The sequence below is a fragment of the Conger conger genome, chromosome 4 (genome assembly GCF_963514075.1).
Source record: "Conger conger chromosome 4, fConCon1.1, whole genome shotgun sequence".
NCBI lineage: Eukaryota > Metazoa > Chordata > Actinopteri > Anguilliformes > Congridae > Conger > Conger conger.
In genome coordinates this window covers 77,541,953-77,559,422 of record NC_083763.1, presented here as the reverse complement: position 1 = coordinate 77,559,422, position 17,470 = coordinate 77,541,953, and the positions used below count along the sequence as shown (strand labels likewise).

Genomic DNA, 17,470 nt, shown 5'->3' with positions numbered 1-17,470 from the left:
GATTTTGGCTCATAAAGACTGAAATGAAAATATGTATGTTTTTGTCTAAAATATACTGTAGCATATTTGTTCTGCTTTACTTGTGTATGCAGTGATTACGTGTGCTGATTAGATTCCCTTGTATATGCAATAAACTTACATTTCTGCACTGGTCTTTCTGGTGATGCTGTTTATCATTGGCATTGTGAGAGTGAACGTCTGGCAGTTGAACCTCCCCTGAGCAAGACACCTAACCCCCAATTGCTTCCGACGAGCTTGTTGGTACCTTGGATAGCCAGTTGCCGTCGCCATCGGTGTGTATAAAAGGCCCATCTAGGTTAGCCCAAACGATTTGATGGAGCTGATCACATTTCAAGACGTTAAATGATCTAATATAAATTCCATGCTCAAACTGTTTCTCCTAAGTGCAGTAGAAACGGTCTTGTGTTATTTGCTCCTGGGCTCAAGATGGCGAAAGAGGGGATCGGGATCTGGCGATTGTTTTTCTGGAAATACCATCTCTGCGTCCTCGTCGTCGTTATTATCTTTGATCAGGCTGTTGCGGGATGCTGAAATTCCCATAAGCGGTTTAGTGACCATTTTAACACAATGCGGTGATCCGATATGAAAACTCTTTCCTGAATGGACACCAATATTACTCTACAAAAGAATCAAGAGGTTTACGTTTACTAGGTAGGCGTTCATTTAACTAAACGTAAGATATCGTTTTGAATGAACTAGCTAACGTTAATATTGTACACAGATTTTTCAGCTCTTAATTTTGTTTCTTTTATTTTGCCGACGTTTCTATTTTTCGATAAACGTAAACGGTTTCGTTTCGATAAACGGTAGCTTCACACGGTTCCAAATATAGCCGCTCCAAATTATGCAGACTATAGGTTAAAGGGTTCTTTAAGTGGGAAAAGTTGGTTTGTTCAAGGGAACGTGGACGGGAATACTGTTCAATTAACTTGTGAAAATTAAATAAGAATATCCTGTGTGGCCTGCTAAACTGTAAAGAGAGAAAGACCTGTCTGAATTGTATTTTGATGTTTTGCCACTGCGTTTTCATGCAAGTTAACATGATTTAACTGTAAATAGACTTGCGCACGCTCGCATACCTAACCCAGCTCCTTAAAATATGGGACAGTGTTAAAAATATGATTGTAAAAACATGCAGGGCTGAAAGTAGAGGATGGTCATGGTAGGATTTCATTTGTTTGAATATTGACGAATGGCAGCAGTATTACTACTTACTAGGTTAAAAGATTGAAATGCATTGGTATGTTGTCTCTTAGTGAAAGTATTGTGCTGGGAGACGCCTTGTATTCCAATCAAGCTAATTGGAGGGAAACTAGGAATCGAAGCCTGTTTTCTGGTTGGCTAAGATGCACTTCTTCATAAAGTTTATATGCAGAGTTTTAGTTTAGCCTTGCAAAGTAAGAAATTTGGGAAATAACCTGTGTAAACATTTTGTCTTCATGAAATGTTAAAGCACTTAAGTTACCTGAATGTAAAGGTGTTTGAATGTACTCTTCTCTCCTCAGCAACTTCTCACTCCATGACCAACTGCATCTTCTCCATCCTTTCCTCCCTTTAGGCGATTGGTGGATTCCACACAGCTCACAGATGCAAATATCCATTCAAGAGTCTGTGTGATCTTGGTGAAGAGAGAACCGACCCACTTCAAGGTTTGTATTGTGTTCAGAGATGTTGTACATACCACTGTTGTACTTTAATCTCATATTGATGATTATTTTGTTTCAAGTATAATGTGCTGGAGTACAACGCCGAAAATTATGTATTATATATAATAGAAACTATGATGTATAATGCATAGCTAGTTATTACGGTAGCCAGCCGCTAACGCTAGTTAGCTTGTTAGCTAGTTTTTTCTGCTAACTGAAGCCAGATTTCCTTTATTGTTTTTTTTATCTATAGTTTCATATTTTTTCATGCAGCTGACTAACATACGTGCTGAAACAAACTTAGGTTTTTGTGTGACCGCTCATCTAACTGACAGTGGCTGAGAGGCACGGACCCGGAGAGTGGGATGGGGAACAAAATCTTGTTGATTTTCTGTTGTCGCAGCCATTCCATAAATTGGAGTACGCCGCAAAGGTCAGGATCAAGACTGTTGGACGACCAACTTCACAGGTGACCATGATGAGAACAAGAAATGAAAAAATTGGTCACCAGTACGAGGTGAAGCTGAATAAGGTCTGGTACGAGCGATGCCCTTGGCTAACTGGCAGTCCTACGACGAACAGGTTGTACTGTTGGCCATGCCTTCTGTTGGTTAACCCTGAAGCCCAGTTCAGCACTGGGTCTACTAAGGGATTCTGTGATACCAAGCATTTAGATAGAGCTGTTAAACAACAAAACAACTGTGTTGGCGCTAATACCAGGCTTGAAGCTTTTCGGTCGCGTGCCTGAAAGGCTTCAGCCTGGCATTAGCCAAAACGCGTTGATTGACGAGGAAGCACTTTTGCAGAGAGCAAATGCAGAAGTGAGACGAAACAGATACTCATTAATCCTTCTAATTGATGCAACAGCTTACCTGGGAATGCAAGAGCTGTCTTTCAACAGACACAATGAGAGGCAGGAGTCGGTTAACAAGGTAAACTACAGGCTGTTGGTGGACTTGATGGCATGCTACGACAGCCTTTCAGCAGAACATATAGAAAATTTAGATGTGTTCTCTGGCCTGTCAAAGACCATTAAAAATGATTTGATATCCGCAATTGCGTCAACAATTAAAACCGAGATCAAACGAGAGGTGGACGCAGCTCCCTTTTTTGCATGGCAGATTGACGAAATGGCAGATGCGAGCTGTCAGTCCCAGTTGTCTGTTATCATCCGTTATATAGATGACAATGGGACGATCCAGGAGCGTTTTTTTTTTGTTTTTTTTGATGTGCCTCGTGGACGCGATGCCCATTCGATTTTTGACTTCTTGCAGTCTGAGATGTCTGGTTTCAACTTTGCTGAGAAGCTTGTTGCACAAACGTATGATGGCGCTGTAGTTATGGCATCAGATCTCAACTGCTTGCAAGCTAAGGTGCGATCGGTTGCCCCCAGTGCAGCGATGCTTGAAGAATCTGGGTGTTCCCAATTGCCAAGAGGCCACCGAGGACCGGGGTTTGATTCCGGTCCTGTCAAAGCTGGCCGGCACACATGGAGCGGCATAATTAGCTTGCCGCTCCGAGGGGGGGGGGGGTGTAGGATCGTCAAATACAATAGAGCCCTGGTTGCGCGCGCCTCCCAGGACACGATGTGGTCTCTGAGTGACGGGGTCACTGCGCTGTATCCACGGCAACATGGGGGATTGGAATAGATAGGGTACAATCAGCTACTAAATTGTGAGAAAACAACACATTTTTTTCAGAAACAAATTAGGTAAATAAATAAATATGAGCTAATCCTGGACATGTCTGGGGTTGGAGGGGTATTGTGTTTGATCCACTGGGTCTGTGTGTTGCAGTAACAGGATTTGTCTCTCCGGTGTCACGCCCCACTTGCGTCTTTACTTGTAATCTGGTGTCTGCTGGTGGCGTCCTGTTGCAACAGGATGACAAAGGGGTTCAGCATCCTATGGAATCTTTTGAGCAAAGGTTTATCGTCTGTCAAACCAAGTGCTTCGTTATTGAACAAGAAGCTCTTGGTCTGGGCCCTTCAACGTTTTGAAGTCCGTTAGTTTGGTTTCTGGTCCATTGACTTTCACAGGTCACAATCGCCTTTAAGGTCAGTGCACAATCAATGATTCATAGATTCAGAGATTGTATTTCCACATGTAATCCATCAATATGGCTGTGTATCTTTCTGTTGAACATTATACAGCCATATTGTGTCCACACTAGGGATTCTTTCTAGAACATTCTGGTTACACAACCAGTTACTAGGCGACACAAACAATTCAAAGGTATGTTTTTATTTTGTGTGCAAGTGTAGTTATTCCGCTATAGTTATAGCGCAATCTATGTTAAATGATTTACAATCAATGATGCATAGCTCTGATGAACTGTTCAGTGTTCATAGAGATTGTATTTCTACATATAATCCATCAATATGGCTGCATATATTTCTGTTGAAAGGTTCAATCCTTTGCTTGAGTGAACAAGGGCAGTGCTACACTTGGGATTCGTTCTAGAACATTCTGGTTATACACACAGTTACAAGGCAACATGCTAAAGTCACATTGCTCTGCTGCTGGTGTGGAAAGTTTATTATTGTGTCGGATGAAAACAGTGTGAGTCCTTGTTGGGAACCTGAAAAATGTACCAAGTAGAGATGAACAGAGGAGAGAGATCATCTACTGTGGAACTAAAAAAAATGCATATCATGGCAGAGAGCTGAAAAAAAGCAACAGAAAGAGAAGGCATTCTCCCTGGGTCCTCTCCAAGTAAATTAGTTTTTCCTGTTATAGGTTATATTGTTGTTTATGTAGCCTAGTGTGTAATCTTTAATGTTGCTAAAGAGTCATTCCACACAAGGTGAACCAAAATTTTTTCCTTTTCATTTTAATTATTTAGTTATGCCCCTTTAAAAAACAAATTTCATTTTATAGCATTTTCAACAGCCTGTAAATCCTTTCTCATGGAGGTATCACCAAAATTGGTTGGGGTGCACATCTCCACCCATTGACTAAGGAAATGTTTCTGTTGGCTCTGTCATGTACAAACAACAGGATTTAGACTTGTAAAATGTATGTATAGTAGGGCTGTCGAGGTGTAAATGATCATTTTGCTGCTAAAATGTTTTCTGCCTTAAAAGACAGCTTGAAAATCTTAAATCTTTTGGTCCTCAGGCCACTGTTGAATGAAGTACAGTGTAAACAATGGCTTTTTCTTGAAAATACAACTTGGTTAATTGGTTATTTTGGTGATGATACCTTTATGAAAACAGGATTTACAGACTGCTAATTCGCGAGTTGACTTTTTCAAAAATTAGCTGTTTTCACATGGAATGACTAAAGGAATTATCAGTGAGACAGAAATATGTTTTAGTCTCTGTCTTTGTGAGGTAAGCACATAAGATTAAGTGTTGCTGTAGCTATATTACAATGTACGTTAAACTATTTGATTAATCACCCTTTCAGATGCATGATTTGTTTGAAATGAATTAATTCAGTCAGTACAGTCGAAACGAGTAGAAACTATTCTGTGTAATGAGCTCCTGAGCGGTAGAAGGCGATAGAGGTCTATGCCGCTGACAGAGCTTCGTCGTCGTTTATTTTCAGGTTGCTGAGTTTGGCGGAGCTGTTCAGCCTGCGGAAATTGGGAATTTTACGGGCGATCCGCTGCGCAATACGAAAGCTCCTGCTTGACGAATAGGCACTGCTAACGTGCTGAGCACCAATATTAGACTATTCATAAAACAAAGAAAGCGACCTTGACGTGGTAAGTGTCCATTTAGCCAAATTAAAGCCATTATCGTGTTGACTGAACGATCAAAACGCTTCCGTTTAGCGTGAAAGTAGCTCGGTTAGCTCCACTTGTGTTTAGTACGTTTATGTGTTTACGCGTTCATAACATGGTAACATAACATGAATATTGGTGAGGCTTTGTTATTCTTGTGCCGTCGAACTGTTATCCGTGCCACTAATCATGATCCACTGGTTTGAGTTCCATATGGCTTTTATGAAACCATCTAGCTATAGGCATGATTCATCTTAAATAACATATCTTATAATGTTAATAATTGACGAAAGAAGGGCACAGAAACACAGCCATTTTAAAAGCAATTAACGTTTTAGCAAGCTAAGTATATTGTGCGGTGTGTCAATTCGCTACTTTGATTCGGTAACCAAGCAACAACCATTTCTAGTTTGAACCTAGTCTTAATTTTAACTGGCTAACGGTGCTCACAAATATGCCAACGTTGACTGATTGGTTAATTAACTGAACGCTGGTAAGCGAACTAACGTTGGTGAAACTAGAAGATTAAAACTTTATTCATTAATTCATTAATTCACAAAAAACAAATGATCTTACTAGTCATAAACATAAACGTAAAATACCACTTCAAATAAGGGATTACAGTTTAGGAAAAAATAAAATGGGTAATGTGTGAAAAGCCTACATCTGATGTGTCAATTTTTTCGGTCCCTGAACCTGGCTACACTCTTATCTTTGCAGGACAGGGGCGTCTAGAGCAGAATTAAAACATGTATTCATTCATATAAATAATCATATTTTTTTCAACACAACACAAGGAAATTAGATAGGAATTACAAATCAAAGCCTTTGTTTTCTGGTAGGTCAATGAGATGTATTTTTGTTTTATCTATAGTTTAGCCTTGCAAAGTGAGACAGTCAGGAGAGTGCCTGCAATCGTTGTGCATTTAGTCTTAATGAAGTACTTCATGCAAATAGTAGTTTCCTTTCAGTGAAGAGGGGTTTCAATTAACTCTCCTCTCTCCTCCAGAACTTTTCACTCATTTTACATTTACACTCACACTGACCAACTGCATCTTCTCCATCCTTTCCTCCCTTTAGACAATTGGTGGATTCCACACAGCTCACAGAAGCAAATATCCCATTAGAATTCACGTGTAATTTTCAGAGCTTCAAGCCCCGCCTCTTCAGGTGAAGACATGAAGACAGAACCTGTGATGGACAGCACAGATTACACAGGGCTGGAGCTCAGATCCTGTCTGATTAAAAGTGAAGACGCAGAGGAGAGTATAGAGGGGAAGAATGGATGTGGGATGAGCAGGGAGGAAGAACTCATTCTCTCCAACATAAAGGAAGAGGAGGAGGAAGGTGGGGAGAGGCAGAGGGAGGAGGTGAAGATGGAGGATGGTGTGAAAGTTGAAGACGTTGAAAGAAATGACTGGAACCCAGAAAATGAGGGGGATGTAATGGACCAAACCCTCCAGACTGACAGGATATCAGATTTCAAACAGGAAGAGGAAAGCTTGGTTACTTCCTTTGTTATCAAACAGTCTACAGTACCATCCGCTGAATCTCCTGCCATCTCCCCCAGGGCTGGAAATACAGGTGAAATAAACATGTATTTATAAGTTTAGTAATTTTTTTATATATAGTAAAACCAAACACTTCTTTCAATCCGGCTTGCTATGATTGTAGGTGTTATATACATTATTTGTGATAGTCATAGTAAGGTTTGAAAAAACCATAAGTAAACAAACATACATTTGTACTTTTCTTTAGTTATCAGGAAGCATTCTCTCAGACTCCCTTGCTTTGATTTGTCACAGTGGTTAGTAGCCCAGGGAAGCCACAAGATCTCTTCCCAGGTTATGCAGAAAAAAAGTAACATGAATTTGTTACTTAAGAGTTATGAGCTACTTGAAAGTAACATCATGTAACATGAATTGTAGCATCAATATTTGGATGCCATACACCAAGTGGCGCTGATGTAGGAAGCCATCAAAGTGTTTTGTTTATAAGTAGGCTATTATACCTCATTTTGATTGGAACTACTTTGTTAAATATGCAATACTTCTTGGTAATTTTCTGGCTGGACCCAGATTTGGCAATGTATGATTTGAGTAAATGAGTTAATTTTGCTTGTGGCTGTTCTTCACCTAAGTATCACTAGTCTTAGAAGTTTGGAAGTCATATGCCAAGTGGTGCTTCTGTAGTAAGCCATCAGATCACTTTTTTTTCTATACAGTATTATGAGAATTAGTGTTCATAATCTGAAATTGAAAATTGTGTCAGACTACAGGTTTTCAGATATGACCAAAAATGCTCCAAAATCGACTCAAACCCCAATTTCCACTCGTGAGTGACTTTTTGGGTACCCCCTCCATTTCTTTAAGAGCCAATATCTCTAGAATGACAAATCCAATGAGGCTAATGTATTGGATGTTTTTTATTGAGTATACACTACACTATATTGAATATATATTGTACAATTTATTAGGTAGACCTGTATACCAGCTTGTTCATGCAAATATTTAATCAGCCAATCATATGGTAGCAACTAAATGCATAAAAGTATGCAGACGTGGTCAAGAGGTTCAGCAGTTTTTCAGACCAAATGTCAGAATGGGTAATAAATGTCATCTAAATGACTTTGACCATGGAATGATTGTTGGTACTGGACAGGGTGGTTTGAGTATCTCAGAATCTGCTGATCTCCTGAGATTTTCACACACAACAGTCTCTAGAATTTGTGGTGTGAAAAACAAAAAATATCCAGCAAGCAGTAGTTCTGCAGGTGAAGATGCGTGGTTAATGAGAGAGGTCAGAGGAGAATGGCCAGACTGGTCGAAGCTGGCAGGAAGGTGACAGTAATGCAAATTACCACGCATTACAACAGTGGTATGCAGAAGAGCATCTCTAAAGTGGATAGGCTACAGCAGCAGAAAAAATACTTCATAAAGTGCTCGCTGAGTGTATAAAGAGCATTTAAACAAAGTTAGAGCAAAATGGCAGTGGTCCACTCCCATTAATCACAGTAATCTTTCACGGAATGACCCCATAATGATTAAGACCTTTATTATGAAATTCCATGTTGCGCTCAGATGCTCAGTGATTATCCCTCTGCATCTCGATTAGAGTACACCTGTGGCAAATCCAATCGACTGAACATGATTTAGAAAGGCAAAGGCGCACACCTGTCCATATATGGTCCCACAGTTCCCAGTGCCTGTCAGAGAAACCCAAACTGTTAAGTCCAAGGAAATCTCCATAGAAGCTTGCTTTCGCTTAGTCATCATAGGGTACTGTTTGTACATTTTCATCTATGAATTTTAAATTAAGTCTTTAATGCCACAAGATGAGAAAATAGTCTGTCTGAATACTTTCCAAAGCCACTGCATTTCATGAATATTTTCATATCAGAAAATACCTTGTCTTCTCTTTCTACAGGGCTGTCTGATGTGTTTGCCTGTTCCCCGTGTGGGAAGAGCTTCAAGACTCCGTCTCAGTTGACGATACATCAGCGAACCCATACAGGGGAGCGTCCATACCACTGCTCCCAGTGTGGGAAGAGTTTTCGTCAGTCAGGTGGTCTAACGGCACACCAGCGAGATCATTCAGGGGAGCGCCCGTACCCCTGCCCCCAGTGTGAGATGAGCTTCAAGAGTTCAACACACTTGACTCTACATGAGCGAACCCATGGAGGTGAGCGCCCATACCATTGCTCCCAATGTGGACAGACGTTCCGTCATTCCAACACTCTGAAGCTACACCAGCAAAGTCATACAGGAGAACGGCCATACCAGTGCTCCCAGTGCGAGAAGAGCTTCGGTCATCTAAGCAGTCTGAAATCACATCAGCGGCGTCATACAGGAGAACGGCCATACCAGTGCTCCCAGTGCGAGAAGAGCTTTGGTCATCTCAGCAGTCTGAAGTCACACCAGCGTTGTCATACAGGGGAGCGCCCATACCTCTGCTCCCTGTGTGGGAAGAGCTTCCAAAAGAAAGGGAACCTGATGGTACACCAGCGAATCCATACAGGTGAGCACCCATACCTCTGCTCACAGTGTGGGAAGAGCTTCCAAAGTAAAGCGAACCTGACAGTACACCAGAGAACCCATACAGGTGAGCGCCCATACCACTGCTCCCAATGTGAACAGACATTCCGTCATTCCACCAGTCTGAAGTCACACCTGCGTTGTCATACAGGTGAGCACCCATATCTCTGCTCCCTGTGTGGGAAGAGCTTCCAAAGTAAAGCAAATCTAATGGTACACCAGCGAATCCATACAGGTGAGCACCCGTACCTCTGCTCACAGTGTGGGAAGAGCTTCCAAAAGAAAGGGAACCTGACTGTACACCAACGAACCCATACAGGTGAGCGCCCATACCACTGCTCCCAATGTGAACAGACATTCCGTCATTCCACCAGTCTGAAGTCACACCTGCGTTGCCATACAGGGGAGCACCCATACCACTGCTCCCAGTGCGAGAAGAGCTTTAAATGTAAATCTCACTTGATGGTACACCAGCGAACTCATGTAAGGGAGCAGGTGCACCAGTGCTCCCAGTGTGGGAAGAAATTCAGCTGTAAAGCAAACCTGATTGAACACCAGCGAGTTCATACGGGAGAGCGCCCATACCAGTGCTCCCAGTGTGATAAGACATTCAGATATGCATCAAACCTAAGAGTTCACCAGCACGTTCATGCAGGGGAGCACACTTAACCCTGTCTCCAGTGTGGGAAGAGCCTCAGATGTAAATAAAACTTGTATGTACACCAGGATATCCTTACAGGCGTTCGCCTTAAGTGTGAACTGAGCTTCAGTGAATAAAGTAGACATTACACCTACATTCAAAATGTAGAGAGCATGTACATGGATAAAAACCCCAGAACAGCTTGTGCATCCCTAGAAAACCCCCTGGAGAGGCTAAAACATGATTCTTTCTCATCACACTCTGCCATTCACTACGTGTATGACGGTGTTTAAATCTGTGGTAAATAAAATATGATATAAAATCATAAATATTCAATGTGTCATTTGTCCATGTAGCTAAATTAAATGCTTTCTTAGTTGGACATGTCTGGGGTTGGAGGGGTATTGTGTTTGGTCCACTGGGTCTGTGTGTTGCAGTAACAGGATTTGTCTCACCTGTGTCACGCCCCACTTGCGTCTTTACTTGTAATCTGGTGTCTGCTGGTGGCGTCCTGTTGCAACGGGATGACGAAGGGATTCAGCATCCTATGGGATTTTTCTAGCAAAGTTTATCGTCTGTCAAACCAAGCGCTTAGTTATTGGACAAGAAGCTCTTGGTCTGGGCCTTCCATTTTCACAGATCACAATTGCACAATCACAAAGGTCAGTGCATAATCAGTGATGCATAGCTCTGATGAACTGTTCAGTGTTCACAGAGATTGTATTTCTACATATAATCCATCAATATGGCTGGATATATTTCTGTTGGAAGTCAGGTTCAACCCTTTGCTTGAGTGGACAAGGGCAGTGCTACACTAGGGATTCATTCTAGAACATTCTGGTTACACACCCTGCTGCTGGTGTGGAAAGTTTATTTTGTCAGATGAAAACAGTCCTTGTCGGGAACCTGAAAAATGTACCAAGTAGAGATGTACAGAGGAGACAGGTCATCTACTGTGGAACATAACTGTGGACTGCATGTCATGGCTGAGAGCTGAACAAAGCAACAGAAAGAGAAGGCATTCTCCCTGGGTCCTCTCCTCCAGCAAACATGTTTCTTTCTGTTATAGGTTATATTGTTGTTTATGTGGTTTAGTGTGTAATCTAATGTTGCTAAAGGTTTGGTTCCAACGTTTTTCCTTTCATTTTAATTATTTTGTGAGTCATGCCCCTTGAAAAAATTTGCATTTAATTTTATTGCATTTTCAGAAGCCTGTAAATCCTTTCTCATGAAGGTTTATGTCACAAAATGTTTATGTTGGCTGTAAACCTGAAAAAATAATCTGAGTGCCCAAAAATGCTAAAATAAGCTTTTCACAACTGTCTTTCTTTTGTGTACTTATAGTGCCAAAATTGGGTTTTAAAGTATTTTAATAAGTGTATGGAGTGTTTTGAACAACTGTGTACATGATCATGTACAAACAACAGGATTTATAGATTTATAGGATTTATAGACACAACTTGAGCTGACTGGATGGGCATGTGGGATAAGTAGCAGCAAGCTGCAAGTTACATATTTCATAAAGCTATAGTAGGGCTGTCTCTAGGTGTAAAAGTTCATTTTGCTGCTAAAATGTTTTCTGTCTTAAAAGACAGCTTGAAAATCTTGACATTTTTGGTCCTCGGACTAAATACCACTGTAAAAAATGGCTTTTTCTTGAAAATACAAATTATAGTTAAAAACATTTTTTGGTGATGATAACTTTATGAAAACAGGATTTACAGACTGCTGAGAAGGCTCTAAAATGAAATGCTAATTCATGAGTTTTTTTTTTTTTTTTTTCTATTTATGTTTTGTAAAGAGGCATAATTCAGAACCTAAGTAGAATTCACAGGGGGGAAAAAACTTAGCAGTCTTTCATAATCCATAAGAAGTAACAAATACAGACAATTACAAGAAAATCTGAGGTGGGACGTTTTTCTAAAATTGGCTGTTTTCACATGGAATGTCTCTAAAGGAATCATCAGTGAGACAGAAATATGTTTTAGTCTCTGTCTTTGTGAGGTAAGCACAGAAGATTAATGTATCAAAAATGAAACCTTTCTTATCCAGCCAGCATACACCTTGACTGGGCTCTTATTTTTCTTGTCTCTTTCAATGTTTGTTCTTGTTTTTTTATTACCTTTTAATTGTGTCTATTTTTATGTTGTTTTAATTTTGTGTGCAAGTGTACTTCTGTTGCTGTAGCTATATCACAATGTACGTTAAGCTATTTGATTACACTTCCAGATGCATGATTTGCCTGATATGAATTCAGTCAATCAGTACAGTCGAAACGAGTAGAAACTATTCTGTGTAATGAGCTCCTGAGCGGTAGAAGGCGATAGAGGTCTATGCCGCTGACAGAGCTTCGTTGTCGTTTATTTTCAGGTTGCTGAGTTTGGCGGAGCTGTTCAGCCTGCGGAAATTGAGAATTTTACAGGCGATCCGCTGCGCAATACGAAAGCTCCTGCTAAACGAATATCCTCTGCTAACGTGCTGAGCACCATTATTAGACTATTCATAAAACAAAGAAAGCGACCTTGACTTGGTAAGTGTCCATTTAGCCAAATTAAAGCCATTATCGTGTTGACTGAACGATCAAAACGCTTCCGTTTAGCGAGAAAGTAGCTCGGTTAGCTCCACTTGTGTTTAGTACTTTTATGTGTTTACGCGTTCTTTGTAGATAGAGCTGAGGAGTTAGCGGGTGATAAATGGAAAGTTATGGTAACATAACATGAATATTGGTAAGGCTTTGTTGTTGTGCCGTCGAACTCTGTTAGCCGTGCCACTAATCAATATGAATGATCCACTGGTTTGAGTTCCATATGGCTTTTATGAAACCATCTAGCTATAGGCATGATTCATGTTAAATAACATATTTTATAACGTTAATAATTAATGAAAGAAGGGAAACACGGCAACTTTAAAAGTACTTTATGTTTTAGCAAGCTACGTATATTGTGCGGTGTGTCATTCCGCTACTTTGATTCGGTAACCGAGCAACAACCATTTCTAGTTTGGACCTAGTCTTAACTTTAACTGGCTAACGGTGCACACAAATAAGCCAACGTTGGCTGATTCGTTAATTAACTGAACGCTGGTAAGCGAACTAACGTTGGCGAAACTAGAAGATGAAAACTATTCATTTATTCATTAATTAATTCATTCACAAAAACAAATGATCTTACTAGTCACATAAACGTAAAATACCACTTCAAATGAGGGATTACAGTTTTGGAAAAAATAAAATGGGTAATGTGTGAAAAGCCTACATCTGATGTGTCAGAATTTTTTCGCTCCCTGAACCTGGCTACTCTCTATCTTTGCAGGACAGGGGCATCTAGAGCAGAATTAAAACATGTATTCATTCATATAAATAATCATATTTTTTTCAACACAACACAAGGAAATTAGATTGGAATTCCAAATCAACGCTTTTGTTTTCTGGTAGGTCAATGAGATGTATTTTTGTTTTATCTATAGTTTAGCCTTGCTGAGTGAGACAGTCAGGAGAGAGCCTGCAATCATTGTGCATTTAGTCCTAATGACGTATTCATTACTTCATGCAAATAATAATTTCGTTTTAAAGAAGAAAGTTTCAATTAACTCTTCTCTCCTTCAGAACTTCTCACTCCATGACCTACTGCATCTTCTCCATCCTTTCCTCCCTTTAGATGATTGGTGGATTCCACACAGCTCACAGAAGCAAATATCCCATTAGAATTCACGTGTCCTTTTCAGAGCTTCAAGCCCCGCCTCTTCAGGTGAAGACATGAAGACAGAACCTGTGATGGACAGCACAGATTACACAGGGCTGGAGCTCAGATCCAGTTTGATTAAAAGTGAAGACGCAGAGGAGAGTATAGAGGGGAAGAATGGATGTGGGATGAGCAGGGAGGAAGAACTCATTCTCTCCAACATAAAGGAAGAGGAGGAGGAAGGTGGGGAGAGGCAGAGGGAGGAGGTGAAGACGGAGGATGGTGTGAAAGATGAAGAGGTTGAAAGAAATGATCGGAACCCGGAAACTGAGGGGGATGAACAGGGGGTGGGAGTTGTAATGAACCAAACCCTCCAGACTGACAGGATATCAGATTTCAAGCAGGAAGAGGAAAGCATGGTTGCTTCCTTTGTTATCAAACAGTCTACAGTATCCTCCCTTGGATCTCCTGTCATCTCCTCCAGGGCTGGAAAAACAGGTGAAATAAACATGTATTTATAAGTTTATCGTAAAAGTGATGTTTTATATATTTTAGAAATGAAAACAAAACACTTCTTTCAGTCTAGCTTGCTATGGTTGTAGGTGTTATACATTATTTGTGATGGTCATAGTAAGGTTTGAAAAACCATAACAAGTACACCGACATACATTTGTACTTTCCTTTAGTTATCAGGAAGCATGTTCTAAGACTCCCTTGCTTTGATTTGTCACAGTGTTTAGTAGCCCAGGGAAGCCACAAGATCTCTTCCCAGGTTATGCAGAAAAAAAGTAACATGAATTTGTTACTTTGTTGAGAGTTATGAGCTACTTGAAAGTAACATCATGTAACATGAATTGTAGCAGCAATATTTGGATGCCATACACCAAGTGGCGCTGATGTAGGAAGCCATCAAAGTGTTTTGTATTACATTACATTACATTATTGCCATTTGGCAGACGCTCTTATCCAGAGCGACATACAGTTGATTAGACTAAGCAGGAGACAATCCTCCCCTGGAGCAATGCAGGGTTAAGGGCCTTGCTCAAGGGCTCAACAGCTGTGCGGATCTTATTGTGGCTACACCGGGATTAGAACCACCGACCTTGCTTGTCCCAGTTCTTCTCTTTAACCACTATGCTACAGGCCGCCCCTATTGTTGTATTGTGAACTAAGCATCTCTTTCAAATTTTCAAAACATGCCAAGACATAGCGCTAACAACTCTGTGTTTTGTACATGAGTAGGCTAATATATGCTACACTTTTTGGTCATTTTCTGGCTTGACCCAAATTTGGCAATGTATATTTTTTTAACAAATGCTCTATTTGAGTTGATTTTGCTTGTGGCTATTCTTAACCAAAATATCTACTAGTCTTAGAAGTTTGGAAGTCAAATTCCAAGTGGTGCTGCTGTAGTAAGCCATCAGATAACTTTTTCAATACAGTATTATGAGAATTTCATAATCTGAAACTGAAAATTGTGTCAGGTTATGACCAAAAAAGCCAATATCTCTAGAATGACTAATGTATTGGATGTTTTTAATTGAGTATACACTCTACACTATATTGAATATATATTGTACAATGTATCAAGTAGACCTGTATACCAGCTTGTTAATGCAAATATTTAATTAGCCAATCATATGGTAGCAACTAAAAGCATAAAAGTATGCAGACGCGGTCAGGAGGTTCGGCTGTTGTTCAGACCAAAAGTCAGAATGGGTAATAAATGTGATCTCAGTGACTTTGACCATGGAATGCTTGTTGGTACCAGACAGAGTGGTTTGAGTATCTCAGAATCTGCTGATCTCCTGGGATTTTCACACACAACAGTCTCTAGAGTTTGCAGAGAATGGTGTGAAAAACAGAAAATATCCAGCAAGCAGCAGTTCTGTGGGCAGAAATGCATTGTTAATGAGAGGTCAGAGGAGAAGGGCTAGACTGGTCGAAGCTGGCAGGAAGGTGACAGTAATGCAAATTAGCACGCATTACAACAGTGGTATGCAGAAGAGCATCTCCGAACACGCAACGAAAAACCTTAAAGTGGCTACAGCAGCAGAAGACTTAATAAATTAGAGTACACCTGTGGCAAATCCAATCGACTGAACATGATTTAGAAAGGCAAAGGCGCACACCTGTTCACAAATGTTTTCATGTCTGAAAATATCTCGTCTTCTCTTTCTACAGGGCTGTCTGATGTGTTTGCCTGTTCCCAGTGTGAGAAGAGCTTCAAGACTCCATCTCAGTTGACGATACATCAGCGAACCCATACAGGGGAGCGTCCATACCACTGCTCCCAGTGTGGGAAGAGTTTTCGTCAGTCAGGTGGTCTAACGGCACACCAGCGCGTTCATTCAGGGGAGCGCCCGTACCCCTGCCCCCAGTGTGAGATGAGCTTCAAGAGTTCAACACACTTGACTCTACATGAGCGAACCCATAGAGGTGAGCGCCCATACCACTGCTCCCAATGTGGACAGACGTTCCGTCATTCCAACACTCTGAAGCTACACCAGCAAAGTCATACAGGAGAACGGCCTTACCAGTGCTCCCAGTGTGGAGAAACCTTCAAGTGTCTCAGCAGTCTGAAATCGCATCAGCGGCGTCATACAGGAGAACGCCCATACCAGTGCTCCCAGTGTGAGAAGAGCTTTGGTCATCTTAGTAGTCTGAAGTCACACCAGCGTTGTCATACAGGGGAGCGCCCATACCTCTGCTCCCTGTGTGGGAAGAGCTTCCAAAAGAAAGGGAATCTGACTGTACACCAGCGAATCCATACAGGTGAGCACCCATACCTCTGCTCACAGTGTGGGAAGAGCTTCCAAAGTAAAGCGAACCTGACAGTACACCAGCGAACCCATACAGGTGAGCGCCCATACCACTGCTCCCAATGTGAACAGACATTCCGTCATTCCACCAGTCTGAAGTCACACCTGCGTTGCCATACGGGGGAGCGGCCATACCACTGCACCCAGTGCGAGAAGAGCTTTAAATGTAAATCTCACTTGATGGTACACCAGCGAACCCATGTAAGAGAGCAGGTGCACCAATGCTCCCAGTGTGGGAAGAAATTCAGCTGTAAAGCATACCTGACTGAACACCAGCGAGTTCATACGGGAGAGCGCCCATACCAGTGCTCCCAGTGTGATAAGACCTACAGATTCGCATCAAACCTAACTGCCCACCAGCACGTTCATGCAGGGGAGCACACATAACCCTGTCTCCAGTGTGGGAACAGCTTCACGTGTAAATCAAACTTGAATTTACACCAGGATATCCTTGCAGGAGTGTGCCCTAAGTGTTAACAGAGTCAATAAATTAGTCACATGGTTATCCAAAGCGCTGTACAATTGATGCTTCTCATTCACCCATTCATACGCTCACTCACACACACACCGATGGCGATTGGCTGCCATGCAAGGCACCGACCAGCTCGTCAGGAGCATTTGGGGGTTAGGTGTCTTGCTCAGGGACACTTCGACACAGCCCGGGCAGGGGATCAAACCGGCAACCATTCAACTGCCAGACAACTGCTCTTACTGCCTGAGCCATGTCGCCCCGTACACATTACACCTACATTCAAAATGTGAATACTGGTGCATCCCTACAAAACTCCCTGGTGGGACTAAACCATGATCCTGGCTAATTGCACTCTGCCATTCACTACGTGTATGACGGTGTTCATTACTGTGGTAAATAAAATATGATATGAAATCATAAATATTC

The 17,470-nt window shown here is 41.4% G+C and overlaps 1 protein-coding gene across 1 annotated transcript; it reads left to right on the top strand.

Annotated features, from left to right (window-relative positions):
- Nucleotides 1-1,631: 1,631 nt before the first annotated feature.
- LOC133126757 (zinc finger protein 709-like) lies at nt 1,632-17,428 on the top strand. Its single transcript, XM_061239092.1, has 7 exons — nt 1,632-1,670; nt 2,071-2,136; nt 5,219-5,378; nt 6,477-6,980; nt 8,823-10,096; nt 13,774-14,248; nt 15,935-17,428. Exons 4-7 carry the CDS (start codon nt 6,575-6,577, stop codon nt 16,957-16,959), a joined length of 3,180 nt encoding a protein of 1,059 aa, XP_061095076.1. The 5' UTR covers nt 1,632-1,670; nt 2,071-2,136; nt 5,219-5,378; nt 6,477-6,574; the 3' UTR covers nt 16,960-17,428.
- Nucleotides 17,429-17,470: the final 42 nt, after the last annotated feature.

Coding starts and splice junctions, on each gene's coding strand:
- LOC133126757 (XM_061239092.1), top strand. CDS start 6,575: ATGAAGACAGAACCTGTGATGGACAGCACAGATTACACAGGGCTGGAG. Junction 10,097..13,773: donor TTCATGCAGGGGAGCACACT/TAACCCTGTCTC, acceptor ATATCCCATTAG/AATTCACGTGTCCTTTTCAG. Junction 14,249..15,934: donor CTCCAGGGCTGGAAAAACAG/GTGAAATAAACA, acceptor CTCTTTCTACAG/GGCTGTCTGATGTGTTTGCC.